General features: G+C 52.1%; 1 protein-coding gene across 1 annotated transcript; it reads left to right on the top strand.

Moving 5' to 3' along the window:
- The first annotated feature begins 1,130 nt into the window (after positions 1 to 1,130).
- ODAD4 (outer dynein arm docking complex subunit 4) lies at positions 1,131 to 11,020 on the top strand. The gene is made up of 12 exons (XM_021532977.3): positions 1,131 to 1,326; positions 1,679 to 1,810; positions 2,075 to 2,228; positions 4,399 to 4,460; positions 5,133 to 5,289; positions 6,046 to 6,270; positions 7,421 to 7,628; positions 9,328 to 9,414; positions 9,610 to 9,806; positions 9,977 to 10,077; positions 10,289 to 10,367; positions 10,783 to 11,020. Exons 1-12 carry the CDS (start codon positions 1,219 to 1,221, stop codon positions 10,851 to 10,853), a joined length of 1,581 nt encoding a protein of 526 aa, XP_021388652.2. The 5' UTR covers positions 1,131 to 1,218; the 3' UTR covers positions 10,854 to 11,020.
- The last annotated feature ends 330 nt before the right edge of the window (positions 11,021 to 11,350 follow it).

The raw sequence follows: 11,350 nt of genomic DNA, 5'->3' as shown, positions 1-11,350 counted from the left end.
TGTAAACCAATTGTGTTGGTCCTTTGAAGTCTGAGTCTTCTTGATAAGGAGGCAATAATTCTTTTCTGGAGACCTTAGTGTCTTGTTGCTGTTATCTCTTAATTTCTTCATTATCTTATCCATTCCTTGAGCTACTTGCAAAAATTATCTTACATCGCCTAGTTTCTATTTTAATATTATGCTATAGCTTAAAACCATATTTAAAGGAGATTAATACAGCATGACTTTCCAACATAGCACATATAGTATTAATTTTGAGATTTGCGAATCATCTAATATGCATTTTTCAGTCCCGACGTGGTGGCTGTGGTGTCCCCACGCCGATGTCACCCACCGAGCTGGGCACAGCCCTGCCGCAGCCCTCACCAACACAGCTCGGGGACGGCGGTGCCAGCGGGGGAAAATCCCCCGGCAAACGTTACCGGGCGCTCGATCCCGCCGCAATTCCGCGCCCGGCTCCCCGGGGCCGGGGTGTGGCAGCCCGGCCGCCACTCCGGAGCTCGGCAGTGCGTGTCTCCCCACCCTGGCGTGACCCCCGGCCCGCCTCCCGGCCCGGTGGCGGCCGGCCAGCGGCGCCGGGCCAGGGCCGGGCTCGGGCGGTGCCGAGCGCGGCGGGAGCCGGGCCGAGCCGGGCGGTGCCGTTCAATGCCGCCGGTTCCGAGCGGGACCGGTGCCCTCCCCCCGCCCTTCCTCTGAGCCGCTTGGCAGGAACAAAGTGTTTCGAGCACAAATCTTGGCGCAGAGTCTGAGCCAGCGCCAAAATGAAGTGGGGACCGGAGCGCTGATGGGAGCGAAGCGGCAGAATTTGCCGTTCGGCTTTTATCCGGCCGGGATTACCGCCCGCAGCGGTGAAACCGGGGCCAGCGGCGAGCACCAAACCAGCACCGAATAAACGACGGGAGGGAGGCGGTGGCTGCCCTCCGGTTGCCCTGCGAACGGCTGGGGCCGAGGAACCGGCTCTGCCCGGTGGCACCGCGGCTGTGCGGAGCGGCCGCGCTCCCGCCCCTCCCGGTCGTGCCGGTGGAAGAGCAGAACCCCACGGGCACGGAGACGGGTCGGGTCAGAGGCACAGTGAGCGCCGGGAGCGGGGCCGGGGCCGCCGGGGCCGCCGGCAGCCCACGCGGGCACCGGCCGGTTCGTCACTCCCGGGGCGGGGCGAGCACCGGGAGCGGGCGGTGCCCGGTACGCGTTGCTCGGCAACGGCGGCGCCGCGCAGCCATGGCGGGCGAGGAGCTGCCCGTGGTCTCCTTCGGGAGCCTCATGACCGAGGGCACGACCCTGGCCCGGCGCGGCCAGCACGACAAAGCTCTGGGCTGCTTCAATGACGTGAGGGCGCCGCGGGCACCGGGGGCAGCGGCGGGGATGCGGTTCGGTTCAGGCGGGGGGACCCGCAAGAGGCGGGGACACCGAGGGACGTGTCCCCGGGAGGGCTCGGCACGGGGGGTGACCCTGCACGGGGCAGTGCAGGGACAGGGCAGCGCCTGCAGCGCAAAAACGAGAGAAAACTCTTCAGTAAAATCCTTGTGGTTTTATCCTCATCCATCATCAAGATCCACGTGGGAACCGTGGCATCGAATACCTACGCTTGTGTGTTTGTGGCGTTGAGGCAGCACAGGTGACATTTCCGTGTGTGGTGACATGTCCAGCACTGGTGACGTGTCTGTGTCTGTGGTTCCAGGCACTGAAGCTGAGAGCAGGAGACAAGCACTGCCTTATCACCCGCTCCAAGTGCTTTCTGAAACTTGGAGACACCGAAAACTCCTTGAAAGATGCTGAAGCCTCGCTCCAAATTGACAATACGTTCTCTGAGGTAACCAGCTGAAGGGGGAGGAGGGGGATGGCCGAGAGCTGGCCTGGATCTGTGAGACCCTGCAGGGTCTGGGGCAGAGCTGTGAGGAAACTCCAGTCACTCCTGAGATTTCTGCTGCTCTCAGAGCTGTTGAGGTGCTCGGGCACCTCCAGGTCTGGCCTTTAACAGAGGCAAGTTGTTATACGCGTGCCTGACAGGAGTTACTTGAGATCCAGCAAAATTTCCCCTCATTTTATCAATTTCTTTCCCCAAATGTGGTTTTAGGGGCTTTACCAGAAAGCAGAGACGCTGTACACCATGGGGGACTTTGAGTTCGCGCTGGTGTTTTACCACCGAGGCCGAAGGCTCCGCCCCGACCTGCAGAAGTTCCAGCTGGGCATCAACAAGGCTGAGGAGGCCATTATCAACTGCATTGGGAGTAAGAAGTGTCGCTTTCTGACCCCCATGAGCCTGGACAATGCTGTTCAGGGCACGGCTGATGGCAAATCAGCTCTGCAAGTGACCCAAGAGCCCCAGAGCAGAGCCTCTCTCTGCTTCTGGCCTCGTGTTCTTTGTGGCAGACAAATCCAGGCAGCCCCACAAAGAGCCAGCCCTGCTCTTTTTTCCTTTTGTTCTTTCTTTCTCCCCTGAACACCTGTTCACACACAGGACCTGATCCCTTGAGTTGTGTAGGTAAATTCCCACACTCCAGTTTCCAAAATCATCATGGAAACTTTCCAGAGAATACGGACCAGAGCAGCTCATCTCATCCATGAGAGATTAGATGAGAGCAGCTCAGTACATGAGGGGAGCTGAGAGGGAAGTTGGAGACACTATTTACAAGGGCCTGGAGTGCCAGGACAAAGGGGAATGGCTTCCCTCTGCCAGAGGGCAGAGATGGATGAGATGTTGGGGAGGAATTCTCCCCTGTGAAGGTGGGGAGGCCCTGGCAGAGGTTGCCCAGAGAAGCTGTGGCTGCCCCATCCCTGGAAGTGTCCAGGGCCAGGCTGGAAGGGCTTGGAGCACCCTGGGATAGTGGAAGATGTCCCTGCCCATGGGAGGTGCAATTCTAGGGGATGGAACTGCATGAGCTCTAAAGTCCCTTCCTATCTAAACCATTCTGGGATTTCATGATTCTATGATCTACCTCCAGCACTAATTACAGAATCCATTTTGAGACCTTTATCCCTGTATTCCAAGCTTGGAATGCAATATGCCACGCTACCTCAGACTGGCCTCCTGAAATCCTGACTCTCCTCCAGTTTTCATTGCAAAAGAGCAGTGAAACTGTTGACTCTTGCAACCAGCTCTGCTTTCACCACTCCTGGCTCAGATCACTGAGCAGGTCCTGGAGAGACAAGAAAGGCCAAGGACCTCGTGGGCTTTAAAACAAACAGAAAACTCTTTTCACTTAGTTTTTCTCTCAGCCGTGCCAGCAGGCATGGACAGGACGTGTCCGACTGTGGGGCACGGACACACCTCACCTGGGGCTGCCACTGCTGACATGTGAGTGGAACACGTGTGCAGGGCTCCTCTGGGGCTGCCAAACCTGTGGGGTGGGTTGGAGCCTGTCCCTGCCCAGCACCTGGCACGCCCCTCTCACACCCTACACAGATTCCCAGGTAGGCCAGGGCCTCCCTCTCCAAAATTTCAAAACTTCAGCCCTCCCCCAGTGCCAGGGTTTAACACGTGCCAGTGGCACCAGAGCCTGCAGCACTTTCATATAGGATAGTTATTTAAAAAACAGGGAAGCTTTCCAAATCTGGCTTGCTTTCCTCCATTCCTGCTGCTTCCTGAGCTTAGCACAATGCTGAGATATTATCACAGCTCCAGCTGAAATCTTCCCAGCTCAATATCCCGAGGCAAGAGCTCTAACCACCTTTGGATCCCCTAGGCTGCAGGCACAAAAATGAATTAAAAAAGTAGAAAACTCTTCTTTTCAATCAGTCAGTAGCTGTGAGATGCAGGGAAACATAAAAACAAGCCAGCGTGGATCTGGATGTTTGAACAGTTGGGAAATGCACACACATGAACAGGGTACATCCCCAGGCTGCTTCCCTGGCTCTGCCTCCCCTGCATGGATGGGAACACCTGCCCCTGTGACCTGCCTGTGTTTGTGCTGCTGGTCTGGGCCCCAGGGCTGCCAAAGGGAATTCTGCAGCAGCTCAGAAGCTCTGTCCTTCCCTCAGACCAAACAAAGAACTGTTCCTCTCTCTTCCTTCCCAGGGTGCATGGTGGTACTGGGGTCAACTGAAAACACAATGGGCCTTTTGCCCTAATGAGTGCACAAACCTTTAAAATACCTTTCCTTCCATCTCATGCTCCAGCTGTGATCCCCTAGAAGAACCTGCATCCTTCTCCTTCAGTTTCCATGCAGGATGTACCCTGTCTGTAGGAATATTGCAACAGCAGCCCCCGGTGCTGTGTGAATTGAAACCCCAAGAGGAGCTGGTGGACAAGCTGCATTCCCTGCTCCCAGAACACACCAACACCCCCTATTCCATGGGAAAGGATTAGAAAACGTTGGGGTGAAACGGAACGTTTTGGGCTTGGCACCTTTTTTGGGCATTTTACTGGCAGCACTAACACTGACCCCTCTGTGTCTGCAGATCCATCCTCGGTGAAGCTGGAGGGCAAGGAGGAGCTGTGCTTTGTGAGCAGGCAGGCAGAGGTACAGCACGGGGCTCTTGCTGGACAACTTCTGGAGTTGTTGGAATGCTGAAATGGGCACCAGAGGAGTGACAGTCCCTGCAGGGACACGGCTGTGGGAGCAGGGGGCCTGCTGAAGGGTCTCTTGAGCTTTAAAACACACTGGCCTGTCATGAGAGTATTTGTCACCTGCTTCTAATGCAGGTCTGGCTCAAGGCACCCAGAATTTAAAGGGGAAGGCAGAAGGGCAGGAAGAGCCACCATGCAGGAACAAAACCTGGCATTTCTCCTCCAGCCCATCTCTGGGGTATGCCAGCCACCCATCTAATGAGTAACACCCCAGAGGTCAAAGAGTGCACAGTGAGCTCCAGTATTGACTTTGGGTTTACCTGATGTTTAAAGGTCACAGTTTTCATAATGGACACTTTCTTTATTGCTTCACTTTTGGATGCTCCGTTGCAGTAGTGTCTTATTCCTCTGAGAAGCCAGAACTAGTTCTTACCCTTTCTGTAATACCCTTGTGGTCCCCAGGGAGCACAACTGGCTGCAGAATTTCAGTTGCTCATGGCCAAAGCAGCTGGTGAGACACTTTCTGCTTTTATTTTAAAAAGATGTCTTATATGGAGTATAAGCAGAATTCTCATTCCAGTGTTCCCCACTGAAGTCCCCCATCTCCTTTTGTTTTTTTTTCTAGCTGCAGAGCAAAAAAGCCAGCCAGAAACAGCAAAACAAACCAAAGGATCAAAAGGATCAAAAACAGACAAAGAAGAAGAGTCCAAAAACAGAGCAACAGCTTCTGGGACAGCTTTATGCTGACAAGGCATACCTGGAGAAATTGCTCAAGGATGAAGGTGTTTCTCCTTCTCAGCAGATTCTATTTTTTTTCACCCCTTTTTTTTCTTCTTTATTTATTTTCTTCTTTTAAATCCATGTGACTCTTCGTTAGTTGTACCAGAGCTCACATAGCACATGGTGCTCACAGTGGTGGGGACACAGATATCTGCTCATGGGGCTGTGACTCTTCTGTGCCTTTGTTATAAATGCTGTTAAGGTCAAGATGCAGGAATGGGACAACAGTCTTATTTTAGAAAAAGGCACAAAGGTGATGCTCCTTAATTTGTATTTCTAGGGCACTTTTCACCCTGAAATAAAGAAGTGATTAAGATTTGGTTTACTCACAGGTTTTACAGTGTTGCCAGCACTAATTATACATGTGGGCGGTCTGGTTTGCAGGTAAAAGCCCTCTCAGTTTCCATCTGCCAGCCTGATCCACAGCACTGCTCAAAATGCTCTGTCAATACAGATGTGCCATACAGGTGTTCTGTCCCAGAGGACAGGTGCTCAGCACAGCTGGCCCCACTTACTGGGCCCCGTCCTGGCTTTAATCAGCAGATATGAGGCTGGAACACCAGCTCAGCTCACTGAACTACAAGAGTAACAGATTTTTTTTTTAGCTGCCCCATCATCTCAACTCTGGGGAGCACGGGACACTTTCATTTCCAGGACTGACTGTGTCAGAACAGAAAAACGTTCCAAATGAATTCCCCACTGAGCTGCAGCTCAGCTCTGTTGATTCTCACTTGGGTTCTACCTTCTCTTATTTCCAGACTTGATGCAGAGCAGCACAAGGCAGGGGATGAAAGTCATGGACCTGGTTTTGAGTGGCATCTCCTACCTGAACCAGCGGCGGGATTTCTGGCAGCAGCAGAAGCCGATTTACGCGCGGGTGTACGAGCGCAAGCTCCTGCGGCAGCGCCGGGCGCGCGGCAGGAAGGAGAAACCAGCCGACATTGCCAGGGCCATCGCAAAGGATATGGAGGACATCGAGCTCTGTAGGTTCCTGGCTGCAAAAGCTGAGTGCCTCCCACTGCTCTGGAGAGCTCGAGCTATTCCTGAGCTCTGCCTGAGGGTTTGACACTTCACCAGGTCTCAATTCCCAAGTATCACAGAATCCCGAGAGGGTTTGGGTTGGTGTCAGAATCTGAGGTATTGATGATTCCAAGATTGTAGAAAGTCTCTGTCTTTCTGCCCTGTTGCCATAGAAGAAACCATAATTCGTCTGTGTTGGTTTTCAAAGTTGTTTATTCTGGTTTATCTCTAACATGTTCTGCTGCCCTGCCCAGCTCTGTCCTGCAGGGCAGCGTGTGGGGCTCTGCCCTCAGTGGGATGTTACAAACATTAAATACCAGAAACTCCCTGTGCTATATTTACAATATTATACACCAGAAACTACCTGTGCTATATTTACAATAACGTGCCAATATCTGTCGCCTAGGTTGAACAGTGTGTCCCCAGCCTAAACCCAGTCCCCAGTTTCTGGTATATGTTACAAACATTATATACCACAAACTACCTGTGCTATGTTTACAATAACGTGCCAATGTAACATCCCTCAGTGGGATGTTACAGACATTATACACCAGAAACTCCCTGGGCTGGATTTACAAGAACGTGCCAATATCTGTCACCTACGTTGGACAGTGTGTCCCCAGCCTGAACCAACAGAAAAATGCCAAGACCACAGTGAGACATGGAGGGCATGAAGAAGGAGAAAAAGGACAAGGCACACCCAATTTCCTCCATCTTGTCCCCTTTGGACCCCTCATCTAGAATCCTAAAATTTTACTTTTGCACCTGTGCCACATCTAATTATTACTTCTATCAAACACTCAGAGCTTGTGATTCTTCCTGTAAGATTGAAAACTCTTTTCCATGGACAGAGATCACAGCCAATGTCTCTGGGGGCTCTGTCCAGGGGGGTTCCTGACCCTCTGTCCTGACCTCTGGACAGAGCCAGAGGGAAGCCCTGGGCTCCCACAGGTTGGAAGGAACCTTGAAGTTCATCCCGTTCCATCCCTCCTACCATGGACAGGGACACCTTCCACTATCCCAGGTTGCTCCAAGCCCCATCCAGCCTGGTCTGGAATACTCCCAGGGATGGGGAATTCACAACTTCTCAATGTCTCTGCTCCCTGTCCCCAGCACTGGCCAGAGGTTCTGCTGAGGAGAGCTGCAGGAAAGCTGAGCGTTTGCTGAAAAAGATACAAGCGTGGTCAGAGGATGAAGTTCCCAACAAGAATGAACTGATTGGGAACCTCCACAGCTGCATTGGGAATGCACAGTTGGCACTGGGACAGATGGAGGCAGCTCTGCGCAGCCACAAGATGGATCTGGATTGTGCCAGGCAGCAGTAAGTTCTGGGAAGTTCAGGTGGGTGGAGAAAGGGGAAAATGCCTCTGTGGGGGTGTTTTAGCATTAGGTAATGTAATTCTCACCTGGGGGGTTTAATAGCGTTACACATTCAGCTCTGCCTGAGTATTGGGGTCTGTGGTGACTTTTTATCTTCACTATTTCAAAACAAGGTGCCTGAATCAGATTTTTAAGGGCCCACAGCACAGGACACATCAGAACCTCTTCTGTAGCAAAGCAAAAGAACACAAGTCCCAGTTTCAGCACTTTAATCTTGAGCAGGTACTTTCTTCTCAGGAAGACCTGGGTTGAAATTGCTCCAGTTTTCTGCTACATTTTGTCTTAAACTTCTTTTCATAGAGACTATTAAGCATGGCTGGAAATAAAGGTCTCTTCCAGGTGCACTTACCTGTCTGCAGCACACACGGCTCTTCCAGCTGAACCACAGGGAGCAAAATGTAGTCTTAGATTTAGCAAGAGTTTGCAAAGCATAGCAGAAATCATGGCTTTAAGTGATTCATGTTTTGCAGTAGTCACTGAGCTTTTCAAACATCACTGAGTGGTTGTTTCTTATTGTAGTAGGGCATCCCCAGTGTGGGGATAATTAGCATTGTCTCCATGATTCTAGAATGCTGATAAATTGTTTTATTATACTATACTATACTATACTTATTCAGAAACTCATCGCCCTTGCAGACAGTCCAATACATACTAGATTAATCCTTGAATTTAAAACACCTATCATTATTAGCTAATTAAGAAATCACCCTTTAGTGAACAAATCTTCAAAACACATCCCACGTGTTCACAACAAGTACAACAAGTGAAAATAAGATTTGTTCCTCATTCTTTTCTCTAATCATCTCACAACCTTCCCTAGGACAATGCCTGGGAAATCTGTGTGCCTCGCTTTGTAGCTAGAGAGCTGCAGCCACAATTTCTCATTTTCAAAAACCCTTTTGGAAATGAATGTTGGTTTAGGAAAAGGAGCGGCGGGGACGGGCGGGCTGCGCCCTCGGGCGGCCGCAGCTGGGGACGCTGCTAATGACTCATTAATGACTCGCGTTAATGACCCCGTGACGGGGCTTTGAGCTCGGATCCTTACGGTCCCTTCCCACCCGAACCGGTCTGTGATTCACGAGTCCCATCCTATGCTCCCCGCACAAAGCTTTCTGTCTCTAAGGTAAAGGCAGGCAAAGCTGCTTCTGAAGATGAGAATGAGGATAATTAAGAAAAAGAATTAAAGCCCACAGGGTTTGTTATTGCAGAAAGAGCTGCCTGTCGCATGGAGCAAAGCTTGGTCCAAGCACAGGGTCAGACACATTGCAGGCACCTTTTTGGCTCTTTGCTTTGAAAGACAGAAATCATCCATAAGTGTCAGGGACACAAAGGGAAAAACAGAGGCAAAAAAAGTGGAAAGACTTTCCCAAGGACTGTCAGTTTTGCATTAAAATTAATACTAATCAAAGGCAAAGCTAAACCATTTCCCCTATGTCTCATGGGGTCAGCTGCCAGAGCTGTAGATGAAATCAAAAATCAACCTTGATTTCATGACTTTCAGCCTGACCTGGGCCCTTTACTTCCCAACACTTTTCTGAGGGCATGGGGAACACCAAAGGGACCACGAGGCTGAAGAAATGCAGAGCGAGTGAGGAACAGGACGATGTCAGTGCCACAATCCCTTTGTCTCCCTGTCTCAGCTTTCTGACCGAAGCCATGTCCCGGGCCCTGGACAACATCGGCCACGTGTACGCCCGAACTGGCAAGTTCCAGCAGGCCATCAACACGTATGTACAGCCCAGCAGCAAAGGCATCAGGGGCTTGGAGTGACCCAGGTGTTGGTTTTCCACTTGTGTGTTCTCACGGCAGCCAGGCCTGGGGAAATTTTCACACCTCAACCCTTTGCTATCAAATCAGTGTTTGAGCTGTAACTGTCCCCAGTGAAGTTTGGTAAAGGTTTGTCTGTCTTACTCTGCTTGAAGCTGGGAGGAGAAGATCCCACTGACCCTATCCAGCTTGGAGAGGGCCTGGCTGTTCCATGAAATTGGGTGGTGCTACCTCGAGCTGGATAAAGCTGAAGTAGCCCAAGAGTATGGCCAGATGTCCCTGGAGTCAGCAGATGAAGAGGGAGATGTGGAGTGGCAGCTCCATGCCACCGTGCTGGTGGCACAGGCACAAGGTAAACATGCAGGCACAGGTTTTGCTCTCAGGGTGGAGAAGCTTGTCTGAAAACATCTCTAGGATTTAACAGCCAAAGCAACTGCTCAAATCAAGCCAAGACTAGCTTGATTTCTTCTTATTGTTCTCCTGATCCTGGGCAAAACTAGCTGGTATCCTTGTCTGTTCCAGTGAAACTGAAAGATTACCGGTCTGCAATCCTGAATTTTGAAAAAGCTCTGGAGAAGGCGAAGCTTGTTCCCAGTGAAGCTGCTCAGAACAGCATCATTGCGGTAAGGGGGCTGCTGGGGGAGGAGGAGCTCTGGCAGCCTCTGTGAGTAGCTGTTATCCCAGCTGGGATACTCCAGCTAGTAGTACTGCAGAAATGCAGTTTTACAGCAGGAAAGGATTTGGTAATGATAGCAGACAGCAAAAGAAAACAGGAAAATGTTGGGTATGTAGCTGCATTTCTGGGGCTTTTATTAAGAATTTCATCTCTTTCAGGCCTTAGATAACGTGAGCAAAAGCTTCATTGCAGAGCTGAACAAAGGCCACAAAGACGAGATGGCTTCTTCACGTGAAGGTGCTTGTCATTCACACCTCTGCACCCAGAAATGGGAAAAATCCCCACTCTCCTGTTGTTGCTGCACATCAGCAGCACCTAAGAATTCCCACAGAACCCATTTCCTCGCAAGTATTGAATTCAAATCTTGGTGAAGTCCAGGACTGCTTCAGCTGTGCTCCCAGCTTAGAGATAGCCGCGCTCCCCGAGTGTCCCCTGCAGGCTGGCCCGGTCGGTGTCACCGGCAGCCCGGCCCTGCCCCGCCGCTCCCGGGGCTCGGGGAGGGTCCTGGCAGGGCGCTGTGCCCGCAGCCCCCGGGGCTGCTCCCGCAGGCCGTGCCGGGAGCGAGAGATTCTCGGTGAGGGTAAGGGAGCCTTTCTTGTGCCCAACTGCTGAGTTCTAGGACTTGGCTTAAGTTTTCCTTTTCCCTTCCCAGACCGCCTCTTCAGCAGTGAAAACACAAAAACCACCACTGAGAATGGGGAGGAGAAGGAGAAAAGGAGTTGAGATCAAGAGCCATAAGAGGAAGCCAGAAACGACACATAAGCAGACAGAAATGATACATAAAAAAGATGGAAACGTTAAAGGAGGGAAACGGACAAGGAAATAAAGGAAAGCAGAGGGGTAAAGTAGAGCCTAGGGGGGAAGTTGAAATAAATATTGAGTAAGCGTCATACCCAGCACTGGAGTGATGTGTCCCTAGCAGGGAAGGAGCCGGTCCGAGCTGCCGCCGTTCTCGGAGCGCTGCTGCCCCCCGGCCCGTGGCCCCGGCAGCATCCCCGGGACTGTCCCGGCAGCATCCCCGGGACTATCCGGCAGCATCCGAAGGACTGTCCGGCAGCATCCCCGGGACTGTCCCGGCAGCATCCGAAGGACTGTCCGGCAGCATCCCCGGGACTGTCCCGGCAGCATCCGAAGGACTGTCCGGCAGCATCCCCGGGACTGTCCGGCAGCATCCCCGGGCCCGGCTCGCCGCGGCCGGGCGGGGCGGAGGGCTGAGCCCC

The sequence above is a fragment of the Lonchura striata genome, chromosome 25 (assembly GCF_046129695.1).
Source record: "Lonchura striata isolate bLonStr1 chromosome 25, bLonStr1.mat, whole genome shotgun sequence".
Classification (NCBI taxonomy): domain Eukaryota; kingdom Metazoa; phylum Chordata; class Aves; order Passeriformes; family Estrildidae; genus Lonchura; species Lonchura striata.
This window is presented reverse-complemented; position numbering and strand designations above follow the sequence as displayed.